This window comes from Ailuropoda melanoleuca, chromosome 18 (genome assembly GCF_002007445.2).
Source record: "Ailuropoda melanoleuca isolate Jingjing chromosome 18, ASM200744v2, whole genome shotgun sequence".
In the NCBI taxonomy this organism is placed as follows: domain Eukaryota; kingdom Metazoa; phylum Chordata; class Mammalia; order Carnivora; family Ursidae; genus Ailuropoda; species Ailuropoda melanoleuca.
The window spans coordinates 17916502-17932041 of record NC_048235.1 but is presented as its reverse complement, the minus strand read 5'-3'; the positions used below and the strand labels follow the sequence as shown (position 1 = coordinate 17932041).

General features: G+C 37.8%; 1 protein-coding gene across 23 annotated transcripts in view; it reads left to right on the top strand.

Moving 5' to 3' along the window:
• PCM1 (pericentriolar material 1) overlaps positions 1-12106 on the top strand; it is an 83215-nt gene extending 71109 nt beyond the window's left edge. For 17 of the 23 annotated variants that reach the window (XM_034647723.1, XM_034647727.1, XM_034647730.1 and 14 more), the window contains 9 exons: positions 648-845; positions 2472-2534; positions 2774-2909; positions 3207-3367; positions 6056-6131; positions 6673-6929; positions 8597-8689; positions 8781-8898; positions 11929-12106. In XM_034647723.1, the coding sequence (XP_034503614.1) occupies positions 648-845; positions 2472-2534; positions 2774-2909; positions 3207-3367; positions 6056-6131; positions 6673-6929; positions 8597-8689; positions 8781-8898; positions 11929-12053 (1227 nt within the window). In that variant the 3' untranslated portion in view covers positions 12054-12106. Of the gene's footprint in view, positions 1-647; positions 846-2471; positions 2535-2773; positions 2910-3206; positions 3368-6055; positions 6132-6672; positions 6930-8596; positions 8690-8780; positions 8899-10132; positions 10498-11928 lie in introns of those variants that run through there. The other 6 variants (XM_019804402.2, XM_034647744.1, XM_034647742.1 and 3 more) reach the window with 2 other exon arrangements.
• Positions 12107-15540: the final 3434 nt, after the last annotated feature.

Below are 15540 nucleotides of genomic sequence, written 5' to 3'. Positions count from 1 at the left end.
TGGGGGGGAACTTGAAAAGTACTCTGATGTTAACATTAAGAAACAGAGAACTTCGTATTTTCCTCTCTGGGCAATTCAGCTTCTCACTGTGGTAATATGTATCCCCTGGCTTACTCAGGTGTGGCCTTGTGGCCACCAGTTCTACTAATTAGGGACTAAATCTATGGATGATCCCATGTTCTGTTATTTTCTTTTTGTATACACTTTAGAGGAGACTAGCATGGTTCCTACTTAAGTTAATATCACTAGAGAGTATTACTGTCTTGGGCACCTGGTTGGCCCACTCTTGGTTTCCGCTCAGGTCATGGTCTCAGGGTCCTAAGATCAAGCCTCATGTAGGGCTCCATGCACGGTGGGGAGTCTGCTTGAGATTCTCTCCTTCTCCCTCTGCCCCTCCCCCGGCTCGTGCATTCTTGTTCTCTCTCTCTCTCTCTCTCTCTCTCAAAATAAATAAATAAATCTTTTTTAAAAAGAATAGGACTCTCTTCATAGTAATCTTAGCCATTAGTATTAGCTTTTCTCATACTATAAAAAGTAATAAAATTGTTTTTCCCTAGGTGAGTAATTTAAACTTAATCCTCTGTATTGCTCTACTCACAATTGAAGTTTACTATAATCTTAAAATTACTTGGTTTATCATTGAATAGGATTCACTGGCAAAATTTGCTGGCAGAAAACTGAAAGACTGTGGAGAAGATCTTCTTGTAGAGATATCTGAAGTGTTGTTTAATGAATTGGCTTTCTTTAAGCTCATGCAAGATTTGGATAATAATAGTATAACTGTTAAACAGAGGTGCAAAAGGAAAATAGAAGCAGCTGGAGTGATACAGTCTTATGCCAAAGAGGTAAATGACATTCGTTTTGATTTTACGAATAGTTACAATTAGCACAAAAATATAGTTCTTGATCATTATTAACTAAAACCATACTTGATCTCCACCAACATATTTTCTAAGTAATAGCAGTTAATCAGATTACCTAAATCAGTACATATGCTAGCCACATACTGAGTCTCAGATGTGACAGCAGGGGCTAAAAGATCAGTAATGCAGACAGGAATTGGTGACAGGAATTCTCAGCTGTCTTACATTATTGTCACTCAAGTCTCCAGAGAAGAGAGAAGGACTGGGATCTGGTCCTTGACCAGCTGTCTGCAGTAGCTATTCCAACCCCAGGAGATCTCAGACCTACCAGATGTATCTATCACCCCAGCCAACACGCATGCTCGTTTACAAGTTAGGACTTCGGTTGCACATCTCTGTAGCTTCTTACACCTTATTAAATTAGTTTGATCACATTTGAAATGGATGGGATTTTTCCCAACTTGAGGCATATCAGAAGGTTTCTCCCTTAGACCTCTCCCTCCTTTTGACTGTCTAATCATGAGAAGGAAAGCGTGTCAAGACCCAAAACAGTAAGAGGTAACCCTTCTCCCTGAAATCTAAAGTAGAAAAAGTCAAGCCATCCATTTCACAATTTTCTTAATATTTTTCACTCTAGACATAGATAAGTTTCAGATCATTTCAGCCACTGCTAAGAGCTTGAAGAAAATTAAACAGTGTAAAACCATAATAAATGATTGGAAAGACTACTTTAAGATAGGCAGTCTCTTGAAGCTGTTTGAGTGGGTGAAGTATGAACTAAGTCAAGAAAGAGAAGAAGGAGTTTATAATGAAGATGAAAGGGAAGAACATTCCAGGCAGAGAGAACTGTAAGTTCAAAGACTCTGAGGGAGGATTGAGCAGTTTGGAGAGCCAGGGTAGCAGGAACACTTCACATGAGGTGAGAGTGTAGGAGATGAGGTCACCTTGATAGGTAAGGCCTAACTATGGGGCCTTAGCAATGGTGGTAAGGACCTTCCATTTGATTTTATTCTAAGCATGATGGAAACCCATGGGAAATTTTGAAATAGAGGAGGGACATAATCTCATGTACAATTAAAAAGATTTGTCTAGATAGGAATTGTAGGAGAGAAGAGATAGAAGCAGAGACCAGTTGTAAGGCTGTTGCAGGAGCACAGGTAGGAAATGATGTGACTTAGCTCCAAGTGCTCACCAGCGGATCCATTTTGACGGTTGAGTCAGTGAGGCATTCTTATGGTTTAGATGTGGATAATACAAGTAGAGCACAGGTTGCTTCCTGGTGTCTGACTTGTGCCTGGGGTACATGAAGGGCCATTTACTGAGATTGGGAAGACTTAAGGAGGCTGGGGTTTGGGGAGGGAGTCAAACATTTTTGTTCTGGAATTAGTGAATTTGAGATGCTCATTATTCAGGGAGATGTCTGGTAGGCAGTGCTGATTTTTGTTTGGCTTATTTAAAAGATTTCAGTGAACGAGTTGAATTTACATTTCTAAGAAAGCATTCAGCTCTTTGGATTGTGGTCAAAAACTGTAGCATTTGTTAAAGTTACTGAGTATCTAAGTATAATTCTGAAAGGTCACCCCTAAATTTTGTTTAATTTGCTTATAGGCCAAAAGGATTCTTGAAGGAGATCATGGCTCACCTGCTGGACAAATTGATGATGAAGACAAAGTAAGCGGCTAATTAATTTGTGCCTAAAAACAATGCTTTTGAGACAAAAGATTAAATAACTTTAATAACTTTAATGTTTGAGAGAAAACTTGATCATCAAATGTCCTTTCTTCTGACAAAACTTTATTTTCTCTTAAAAACAACTTTTTGTATTTTTTATTAGATCATGACGAATTTTTTTGATAGGCCTACTATATACCTTTTAAAACGTATTTTAAGGAATTTATATTTGTGGCTAGGACAAGGATGAAACTGAAACAGTTAAGCAGGCTCAGACATCTGAGATGTATGATGGTGACGGTCCCAAAAATGTGAGATCAGATGTTTCTGATCAAGAGGAAGATGAAGAAAGTGAAGAATGTCCGGTGTCTATTAGTAAGTGTAAAGGCTCCTTACTGGGTTTATACGTTAGCTCTTTATAGGTCACTTATCCAAACAGTTGGGTGGAGTTTAATGAATGTACAGTTAGGTGTCCAGCAACTCTGAACGGTCTGGTGTGGCCCTGACCAGATGCCCTGTCCTTCTGCACCACAGTGTTTTACTGCTTACTGTTGGGAGGATTTCAGATAGCGTATATAAAGGACTCGGGCAATGCAGGAATGCAGTACATGGTAGCTACTAGTAAGATTTAGTGCTGAAAATTTACTAAAAACTGTGTATTAATCAACTTAGACTTGTCCAAAGCTGAAACGCAGGCTTTGACTAATTATGGAAGTGGAGAAGATGAGAATGAGGATGAAGAAATAGAAGAATTTGAAGAAGGACCTGTGGATGTCCAGACTTCACTTCAGGCTAACACCGAAGCTGCAGAAGAAACTGAACACGATGATCAGGTAGTCCAGTCCGGACTCACTGGACACCTTCCCCAGTCTTAACTGCTGACGGCAGATCCTTTTTAAGGATGTTAGAATTTACAGCCTCCCTCTTCTTGTTTTCATGAATGAATAAATCTTTTTAACATCCTCATTGAAATCTCAGTCAAACACTAGTTTATTTTTATATTTAGCAATGCTTATATTTAAAGCACTTTAATCTTTTTTTCTTTTTTCTTTTTTCTTTTTTTTTTTTTTTTGCTGGGGGGGTGGCAGTAACGAGTGTTAAAAACTGTGATTTTACCTAGAAGATCTGAGTTTTTCATGTATCTTCATGTATTTCCTAGTCATACATAGAAACAGTATATAACAAAATCATTCCCTTTCCTGCCTCCACCTCATCCTGTCCCACGGGCAGCACTCTGTATGGTTTCTTTGGCTATTTAGCTCTGTATTTCTGAATAGTATGTGTATATATTTATTTATTCACGTATGTATTAGACATTCTCTGTTAACTTCCTGTTATAGTAGGTGAAGACTTTTAGATCACTTATGAGTCCTCATTTAATTATGTTAATCCTGTCCTCCTCGTTCAGTTGTGTCTTTTGCTTAAATCCACATTTAACCATAGATGTAACCAACTACATAAATATTACCGACTGGACTAAGCAAATACTGTTTATTGCTTAGTCTTATACATTTTTTTATTTGAAATTAATAATTGTCTCCATTTTTTATTTGCCTGATTTTCTTTGACCACATCCCCAAGTCTTTGTTCTGCCCAGCAGCAGCTGCATAAACTTCTCAGTGGACTTTTCTGCGTGTCCCAGTTTGTCATTTTGTCCTTCGCACTCTGTCCTGGCTTTGGCTCTTCGTCAGACCTGCTCACTAGCTAGCAGCCTAGGAATCCCCTTTGTCATTCTTTTTTCCATCTGTTTTGGAATCCAGTCTTGTCCTTCTTTTGCCTCATTTTGGTAGAGCAAAATCCTAGTACCTCTCTGAGAAAGAGTGCATAAAACATAAATATTTTGAGACTTTATAGGTCTAAGAAAATCTTAAATTCTTCCATGTTGAAACATCATTTCAGTGCCTCCTTTGTCTTCCAGTTTTCAGTTCTGATTCTTTGTGTTCTTTTTTCTTTCCCACACTACAGTTCTCTCCCTTGGAGTTCTGAAGTTTTACAGTGATACACATTGTTGTGCATCTTTTGTCATTTACTATACTGGGTACCCGGTGGGTCTTTAAGCAATCAATAGCCATGTGCTTTATTTTGGTGAATTTTCTTTTTTTGTATTGCTTCCCTGCCATTTTTTCTTTTCATTCCTCTTGGAATTAATATTATCAGACATTATTAGCCCTCATGGGTTGATTTTCTAATTTACACTCCTCCTTTTATCGTCTCCTTGCTTTTTGTTTTACTTTCTGAGAGATTTCTTTGACTTTAGTACTTATATGAATGTCATAGTTTTAATTTCTAAATACTTTTATTTTCTGATTACTTTTTTATAGCATGCCGTTAGTTCAAAGCAGCACTGCCTTCTCTTACCCACCTGGAGGCTTTCTGCAAACGTCTGTGGTACCTTCAGTGTTTATACTAAAAAATGATACACCAGAAAGCTGGTTGGGGTTGTTCTGGGCTTCACTGTAGCGCATTTGGGTAGATAGCTTTTTGACCGAAAATCCCAAATGTTAATACCTATTGGTCTTTTCTCTGGGGTGGTTTGTTTCTCCAAAGCAGGGTCTTCCGTTCTCCTCTTGCCTGGGAGGAGCTGTATATATCTCCTTGGCTGCCTGTGTTCAGGAGCTAGATGTGGAAATGTGTTAAGGGTCCCATTACTATACAGACTTGTGCTGAAGCCTTCTGTTTTCAGCATGACATTTTATCCTGTCCTCATTTGTGCTTTTTTTTTTTTTTAAGATTTTATTTATTTATTCGACGGAGAGAGACAGCCAGCGAGAGAGGGAACACAAGCAGGGGGAGTGGGAGAGGAAGAAGCAGGCTCTCAGAGGAGGAGCCTGATGCGGGGCTCGATCCTAGAACGCTGGGATCACGCCCTGAGCCAAAGGCAGACGCTTAACGACTGCACCACCCAGGTGCCCTTCATTTGTGCTTACTGCACCCCACCCTTACCCCTGGCAGCCCCCGTGTCTGAGGCTCACTAGTTCAATTTATCCAAAATATTATCTCCCACTTTCTGTTAAAATTGGGGGAGGGAACCTTGATGTTTGCATTTTCTTTTAATAGCTTCAGAGAACCACCAGCACCACCCTCTTTTCATCCACCCCTGTATTCCTCTTCTAAGCTTGAGGTGAATCTGATTTTGTTCTCTCCTGCTGAAGGCACTTGGCTTTATCTTTCTCCCCTCCTGATCAGTTGTTCTTCCATACATTTAACATCTACATATAAATGCGTATCTTTTAGTTTCATTCAAGATAGAGTCTGATTTGAGAAAAAATTTTTTTAAATAGTGGAATCCATAATACCCTAGTTCTCTATTATTTTGAGGTTAGGAAGAAAATGAAATATTTTACTTAGCCATCTTAAAGTTGCAATTACTGCCTCCTTCTTAGAACACTTTCAGAAGATATTTTTAAATTCCCTTGTATGAAGGTCTCAGGTTGGACAGACACCATACGCTCCTAACCATCTCCTATATAATGGCCATATATTTTGGGCCTTGCTATTAAGACATCACTTTTTCCTTCTAGGTACCACAACATGACTTTGAAAAATCAGGAGAAAGCAAAAATGTCCCATCAGAACAAGAACCCACTACTAGTAAAGGCAAGAAATCTAAAGTGTTCAATTTTAAGGTTATTTAAAGTGCCCTTTATGTGCTTAAAAGCTAAAAAAAAAAAAAAAAAAAAAAATTTAAATTCTTAGCTAATGTAAGTTTGAAGGTATTTTGGACCTGATGTATGTCTTTTTTCTTGCCCTAAATCCTTTGTAGAAAACACCAGGGCTTTGTTTCTGCAAACAGCTGCTCAAGAAAAGTTGTCAAATAATTAAACACACAGAAAAAATCTTCAAAGAAAACATCTTTAGATACAAACATGGGGGATTTTTTCAAATACCCATTTCTGGGTATTGCTCATGAATATCATTAGAAATTGAGTGGATTTCAGGAATCCAATTTTTAAAACATCCCCAGATGAATTTGATCAACTAATTTTAGGAATCATTGATAAGGAAAATTTGTAGTTGTCTCTTCTTTTAAGTCTTAAATGTCTTGATTACTCATTCATACATACTGTCTATTTGGTATAATAGTGAAATTTAAGAACTGTTGCATTACACTAATGTTAAGACTTTCTTTTGATGACAGATGACCAAGATAGCATTCCTGTGAAACCCTGTTACCTCAATATCTTGGAAAACGAGCAACCTTTAAATAGTGCTGTCCAAAAGGACGCGCTTACGACCATTGATTCATCTAAACAGCCAAACCCTTTGCCTTTACCTTTAACTGAAATCGAAACCTTGGTGCCTACAGTCAAAGAAGTTAAATCTGCTCAGGAAACTCCTGAGAGCTCTCTGGCTGGGAGTCCTGATACTGAATCTCCGGTGTTAGTGAATGACTATGTATGTATCACCTGCGTTTCATTTCTGTGTGTATTTCTTCCTTTTCAGGGTAACATTTTCAGTCTGTAAACACAGACTGTGTTTAGGTTTGTTTGTGTTTAGGTTTAGAAACTGCCAAAAGATATTTCTTACTCGAACTTAGTTTAAACGTGAACAGAAGGGTGGTAGTGAATTAAGATGATCATATATCAAAACCTAAAAGCTGTTTACTTTTTTCATAAGTCTGTGACCCAAATTTTGAGTTTTAAGTGGCAGCCTTGAGAGAGTTCAAGTTCAGATCTGAATAGATGATATATGAATTACCGTTAATCTCTTAGAGTACCCATGCTTGATATCTCAATAGTTTTAGAACATTTCATAAATCTTTGATAAACCTAAAAGTTTACAGTTTGACAGCAGTAGACTCCTTCCGGTAAATGACAGAAATATATGGTAACAAATCTGTACTTAGGATATAGGTAGGTAAGTTGGGTTTTTACTCTGTATGTTTTTGTTTCCATTTAATTTTATAGCATGTAGGTTATTTTTTGGATCTTGGATTGTGTTTTATATACTTTCTCTTATCGGCAAAAATTGAGGAATTTTTAACAATGTACTTTTAGTTCTAAGAAATGTGTTTTGTTTGGGTTTTTTTGTTTTTTTTTAATTAACATCAGTTTTCTTCCTAAAGATACAGTTACAATTACAATTTCCTAATTTCTCAGAAAGGAAGCCTATAATATTTCAAAAAACATTACTAGAAAGAGTAACTTAACTGTTTTGATGGCTTCACCAACAGCGAAATTAGCATTTACGACTCTGAAAGTTACCTGTTAGACTTATTCTTACTATAATTTAATGAGTACATAGAGTTGTTCTAGAAGGCAGTCATTTGAAATTAACTTAAAGTTTGATTATAGAGGGACTTGAATTTGAAATTTAGGCAGGTCTTACTGAAGGTCTGCGCAAGGAAATCAAATGGCCAAAGTCATGGTTTTTGAAGATGAATCTGATGACCGATGACTGTTGTCAAGGATGCTACCTTAGGAGGCCTCCCTTACCTTAGGAACCAAGTACAAGCTTAATGAAAGAGAGATGGGTGAGAAATGTTGAAAGAAGAGGAAAAATCTAAGGTTTCCGCTTGGGTAATTGGTAAAATGATACTATTAAAAATCAGAAAGGAGACCTAGGAGAATAAAAGAATTCAAGTTTCAGAGAAACACTGAAGTGATCACAGAAGTGAGTTATTAGATTCATACCTCATCTTTCTCAGCTTCCACAGAGTTGACACTGAAAGTCTGCATGTAAATGTTTACTTGTATTCTGCTGCATACACTCTGATGTGTTCTGTAAACATCAAGAAACCAGAGTTGTTTTTCTAATTGTTTTAGCCCTCAGTGTAATTGCTGTTTCTTCCTTTAACTTGTATAACCTGGCTGGTGGTTTTTTCAAATGGGGATAGAAACGCTCGACAGGATGGCCCACAGCTGCAAGTACATGGTCCTTTCTGTGCCCTCCAGCTTTGCTTTATTCATAGAGCTGAAAACACAGAAAAAACCAAATAGGATAGAATTACTGTTGTTTACTGGTACATAAGCATCCATTTTATCTGTTGGCATGGATGACTTTAAAGGCTTAGATCCAGAGATAGAGTGGATTGCCTTCATTAAATATAATTTATCTTACAGGAAGCAGAATCTGGTAACATAAGTCAAAAATCTGATGAAGAAGACTTTGTGAAAGTTGAAGATTTACCACTTAAACTGACAATATATTCAGAGGTATTTTGCTCTCTTTAATTAAACTTGTCTTTATATGACAAATACTACTGGGATGAAAACTGATTTTTAATATTTTTTTTTCATTCCAAAGGCAGATCTAAGGAAGAAAATGGTAGAAGAAGAACAGAAAAACCATTTATCTGGTGAAATACTATGTGAGATGCAGACTGAGGAATTAGCTGGGAATTCTCAGACACTAAAGGAACCTGGTAAGAGTTACCACTTTCAACCATATTATATTGAAAAATTAATGAACCTTGGTACCATCGGTTTGTTTTTTAAATCCACTAGAAGATTTAAGCCAGATATTGGAAGAGAAGCATAATTCTGTAAAGAGTCTAGATCTTGTTGCCTAATTTATAAAGTGGTATTATCAGATAATTTTTTTCTATTTTTAATATCTTGAGTTTTAGCAAGGTAATAGCGCAGTTTTAAAAAGGAAAGGTACAAAAGAATTCATAATAAACTGGCAGGAGCCCATTTCTTTTAACTGTTGGTTTTTAGTTATCTCTGTATCTCTAAATAATATTCTTATAATTTTTCTTAATTTAAAAAATTAAAAAAATTTAGACATCCTTGTCTTCCCTATGAAAAGTGAGCATTTGGACTTATCTCTCTTTCTTTCATTATTATTTTTGGTTTTGCTGTTTGTTACCTTTGTTATTTTAAATATATGTTTTCTAGTGCCATCAACTTTGGTCATTACTCAGCTGCTGCTCCCTTTTCCTTCTGCTTTCTCTATTCAGTTTTACTCATCTTCTTACATTAAGGTTATAAAAGCAAACACACATTTTTGTAACTATAATAGTTAAAATTTCTTTACTTTTTCTGAAGACCATTCTGTGTAAACGTGACTTAGTGCAGAGCCAAGTGGTAATCCCAGATTTCCTTCTTTATGGATCTAATAGCACAGCCCCTGGGCCACTCAGAGGAGAATGTGTCTTGCATCAAAATCAAAGGATTTTTTGTTATTCTTTACCAATTTTTATTTTTCCTAGAAATGGGGTGAAGAGAGGGCGGACTGAATATCAAACCTTCAGCTAATTTCCCGGTATTGAGCCCAGTACTGCTTGTGAGAATCTCACCCACGCCCCTCCTCTTGTGTCCAGGCTGAGCCCTCCCCCCCTTCCTTGCACCTCCAACTATTTTGAGCACTCCAGGGATTTGTGTTGTCCCGGGGCCTGCTCTCCCTCTAGCCACTCTTATTGGGTGGATTTTTAGTCAGTTTTACAGTTTGTTTTTTTCCTGGTAGAGTTTTAAGAGACAGGAAGTGTCCACTTAGTCTACCATCTTCAAACAGAAACCCTCACCTATTTTTAAACTAAATTAGTATTTCCTTTATAATAACTTTATGCTAAAAGTTTAATATAAGAGAATAATAAAATCTAGTAAGTAATGTCTTAATTCAGTAATTTATAGCACATTAATTATTCTGTTTTTCAGAAACAGTGGGAGCCCAAAGCGTGTGAGATGTCTTCAGAGGCTCATCTAACTCGCTTTACATAGTCAATGCATTATGAACATGGCACTAAATAAACATCTGTTTTGATCTGTATAAAAATGTAAATTAGCTTGACACTGCATTCTTGATAGGTGTGCTAATTTCTGCCCGTGGCAGTTTAAAACATCAGAAACTGAATTCTGGACAGATTGAAGCCTTGATACACTGTGGGTTGTTTGTTTTTCTTTCTTTCCTTGGGGGAAGGGGGGGGGTCTTCTTTTTTTTTTTTTTTCCTCCCCTTGTGATGTTTGGTATCGTTAAATTTAAGATGTAGTTTTAAATAAAGTTTGGACTTATCTGTAAAGTACCTTTTTTGGAAATTATGTTGAATTCTATACAGTAAGTCACTGCTTTATATGATTAGGATATTTAGAGAAGAGCACGAGTTAGAGAAATACAGAAGTTAATCTAAAGACTAGCCATCAGGCCAGACGTCCAAATAATGTCAGGTTTATTGCTGTTGCGTATAGATACCTGCATGTCTTATTCCTGTGCAAGAATAGGGCAAATTATAAAGGTATCCAGGATATTGGTGAAGTTATTATAGAATATGTTCAAATTGGGTAAGTTTAGAACACTTAGAACTTACATAATTATTAGATAAATATTTTTCAGAATTCAATTCCTATGTATGTTCCCACGGTCTTTAAAAAAAAAAAATAGTGTTATATAATTAGGGAGTGTTTCTGCACAAACAAGTAACACTGTGATTAATTTTACATGGAAAACCAAACCCTTTCAAGTAGGGATTATAGAACTAATTTTTATGTACCAGATTAAGGCTCTGTATGCCTTCAGACAAACCTGCCTTCTGAGATAGTTTAAGACCAAAGCCATAGCACTTGATTCTGTGTGTGGTGAGAGAGAAGCAGATTCTCAGATGAAGTATTAAGTAGTGAACTGATCTATGGGATTTCTTCATCACCAAGTAAATCCGTTTTTCAAAGGTGAATTACCTTTAGATCAAAGACTTGTCATATACCCAAGTAAGGCTTCACAGAGCCAATTAATAGTTAAATCAGTCTTACAGGTTTTGTTGAATAAAATGTGTAGAATTAGTTTCAATTAGTGGTATTTGAAATTTATTAACAATTTACTGAAATACCCCACAAGAAAAGAAGTTGGTTGGTATTTCTTTAAAATTCTTAGTTGCATTATACTTCAGTGTAAAATTATAATGACCAATCAGGGAGTGTTAAATGAGGATTTCCCTATGAGGACATTCACTGTATTGCTAATTACTTTAAATTATGTGAGGTATAGATCTCCAACATTAGTTAAAAAAAAAAGCCTATTCAGAGAACTCTCATTCAGAATAAGGAATTATCCAGTTGGGGCTTGACTCCTTACTCCTGGGAAACTGAATCAATAAATTAGATTATATGTATACTCAAGTTCTATACTTGTATGTTTTCTAGACTCTCAACAGAAAGGGGAGAATTTCATGTTGACACACAAGCCGAGCCTTACACATATTACGGCCATGTGTCTCTACATGCAGATTACAGTTCGGTCCAATGGAAGACCTGTACTTCTGAGTTCTTTTCCCAGCCCCTGTGGACCTTATCTCGCTGACTTGTGTTATAACTGCTGTCATCTGCTGCTGTTTTCTATTTTAGAAGATAATTCTGCTTTAAAATACCTGGGGCTGAAGATCAGATAACTTGTTTTACACTTTCCTTAGTTAACTACTGCTCAAAGGTTAAGCATTAAATGTTCCTGTTCATTAATTTTTAAGGTGAAACTCGGGTTATAGATAACAGAGAGAGAAAAGGCGACAATGAGAGAGAACCTGTGCAGGTCGAGAGAATGCTTCCAATAATGAGCTCGCCAGACGGGGCAGGTACTCTGTGTATTTTGTGACATTCACTCTTGGTACATGCATTTTCACTGTGAATAAATGTCTAGCCTCCATACAACCATGAACTGCATTTTCATTTAAACTGACAGAATCATTTATGCCTTAGAAATTATTCCAGAATTATGGCTTATTTGACAATTTTAAATGTAAAAAAACAAAAAACCAAACCAACCAGACAAAAAAACTGAAGACATAAAAAATAGTGACATAACTAGCCGGGGAGGAGACTTACCAAATTCGAGACCACTTTTCTTCACTGTAGCTGTATTCTCTTATTTCTTAATTATATCTGTTTCATATACTATGTAGAGAATATTTGTATATCTACTCAAAGGTAGCCTGGCATGATTCTTTATTGTCCAGTTTTACTGCATACAGTTTATTCTTAACCTGTAAGAAGTAACTGGCTCTGGACATCTCATTTTCACTGCGCAGACACGGCTGCCCACTTGCCTGGTCTGGAAGAGCTGTCATTACTTGTTCTTGCTGTACAGCTCTAAATGCTGCTTTAATATTGTCCGTCTATATACATCCCGTTGCTTCCTCAGAGTCACTGGTATCTCTGCTTGGCTCATTTTCCATTAAGGAACAGAGGGCAATACTATGCCTTTAAATAACTTTGATTCATATATAGTTTTAATTATCAGTTCATCTGCCCAGACTCAGGACTACCCTGGGCCAGCAATTTTCAGAAAGTTATTGATTTGCATATTTTGAAAATGAATCGCATTATAAAGCTTGAGTTTGAGTTCTCACCTACATACCTAATTAATGTTCAGAGAGTCCCCAACCTACTGGTGGTTGGAATTATGATTATTCAACTTGATGATGGTGTGAAAGTACAGGTATACATTGGAGATATTTACAGGTCCGGTTCTGGACCACTGAAATAAAATGAGTCAAGTAAATTTTTTTGGTCTCCCAGGACATATAAAAGTTTATGTTTACACCATACTGTAGTCTACTGACTACAGGGTCCTGGGATCGAGCCCCGCATTGGGCTCCCTGCTCAGCGGGGAGCCTGCTGCTTCCTCTTCGTTCCCTCTGCTTGTGCTCGCTCTCCCTGTCAAATAAATAAAATGTTTAAAAATGAAAAAAAAATGCTAACCATCATGTGAGCTTTCAGCAAGTTATCATTTTGCTGGTGGAGGGTCTTGCCTGGATGTTGATGGCTGCCAACTGATCAAGGGTGACGGTTGCTGAAGACTGGGTTGGCCATGGCAATTTCTTAAGACAACAGTTGGGGCGCCTGGGTGGCACAGCAGTTAAGCGTCTGCCTTCGGCTCAGGGCGTGATCCCGGCATTCTGGGATCGAGCCCCACATCGGGCTCCTCTGCTGTGAGCCTGCTTCTTCCTCTCCCACTCCCCCTGCTTGTGTTCCCTCTCTCGCTGGCTGTCTCTATCTCTGTCAAATAAATAAATAAAATCTTTAAAAAAAAAAAAAAAGACAACAGTGAAATTTGCCCACATCAGTGGACTTCCTTTCTCTCTAGCATACTCTGCTGTTTGATAGCATTTTACCCACAGAACTTCTTCCAAAATTGGAGTCAGTCCACTCAGGCCCTGCTGCTGCTTTATCAGTTAAGTTTATGTAATATTCTCAGTCTTCTTGTCATTTCAACAGTCTTCACAGCATCTTCCCCAGGAGTAGATTCCATCTAAAGAAACCACTTTCTCTGCTCAGACATAAGAAGCACCTCCTCATCCATTCAGGGTTTATGAGATGGCAGTAGTTCAGTCACATCTTCAGGCTCCACTTCTTTTTTTTTTTTTTTAAGATTTTATTTTTAAGCAATCTCTACACCCAGCATGAGGCTTGAACTTAAAACCCCAAGATCAAGAACTGCATGCTGTACTGCCTGAGCCAGCCAGGCACTCCTTCAGGCTCCACTTGTGATTCTAGTTCTCTTATTATTGCCACATTACCTGTAGTTACTTCTTCCATTGAAGTCTTGAACCACTCAGTCATCCATGAGGGCTGGAATCAACATCTTTCAAACTCATGTTAACACATATTTTGACCTCTTCCCATGAATCACAAATGTTCATGGCGTCTAGAATGGTGAATCCTTTCCAGAAGGTTTAATTTACATTACCCAGATCCATCTCAGGAATCACTATGACAGCTATAGCCTTACAAATATATTTCATAAATAGTAAGAAAGACTTTATAAAGTAAAAAATACTCCTTGATCATGTGCTGCAGAGGGGATGTTGTGTTCGCAGGCATGAAGACAGCGGGAGTCATGTCCATCTCCATCAGAGCTCTTCAATAACCAGGTACATTGTTAATGAGCAGTCATGTTTTGAAAGAAGTCTTTTTTTTCCTGAGCTGTAGGTCTCAACCATGGACTTAAAATACTCAGTAAACCATGTCGTAAACCGCTGTGCTTTGTGTACAGAATGGTCATTGAGCACTGCCTTCAACCTAAAGTCACCAGCTGCATTAGCTCCTAACAGAGACAGCCTAACCTCTGAAGCCAGGCATTGACTTCTCTCTAGCTATGAAAGTCCTAGATGGCATCTTCCAAGAGAGCCGTTTCATCTGCACTGAAAATCTTCTGTTTAGTGCAGCTGCCTGCGTCGATGATGCGAGCTAGGTCTTCTGGTCGACTTGCCGCAGCTTCTGCGTCGGCACGTGCTGCTTCACCCTGTGCTTTGAAGTTAGAGACGGCTTCTCTCCTCAAACCTCATGACCCAACCTCGGCTAACTTCCACCTTTTCTTCAGCTTCCCCACCTCTCTCAGCCTTCACAGGATTAAAGCTCTGGAGTAGGCTTTAGCTTAAGGAAATGTGGCTGGCTTGATCTTCTATCCAGACCACTAGAATTCTCTCCACATCAGCAATAAGGCTGTTTTGCTTTCTTACCATTCGTGTGCTCACTAGAATAGCACTTGCAGTGTCCTTCAAAAACTTTTTCTTTGCATTCACAACTTGGCCTGTTTGGCAAAAGAGCCCTAGTTGTCAGCCTTTCTTGGCCTTCTATGTGCCTTCCTTATTAAGCATAGTCATTTTTAGCTTTTGGTTTAAAATGAGAGACATGGCAACCTACTGAGTGGGAGAAGGTATCTGCCAAAGACACATTCAATAAAGAGTTCATATCCAAAACATATCAAAAACTCCTAAAACAATAGCAAAAGAAAAAAATCTATTAAAAATGGGTGGAAGATCTGAATAGACATTTTCCAACAAAGACATCCAGATGGCCAACAGATACATGAAAAGACGCTCAACATGAGTCATCAGGGAAATGCAAGTCAAGATTACAGTGAGATACCGCCTCACACCTGTCAGAAGGGCTAGTATCAAAAAGATAACATACGTGTAGGTGAGGACGTGGAGAAAAGGGAACCCTCACGTACTGCTGGGAATGCAAACTGGTACAGTCACTGTGGACAACAGTACAGAGCTTCCTTAAAAAATTAAAAACAAATACTACACACACAGTCCAGTAATGCCACTACTGGCTGTTTACCCAAAGAAAATGAA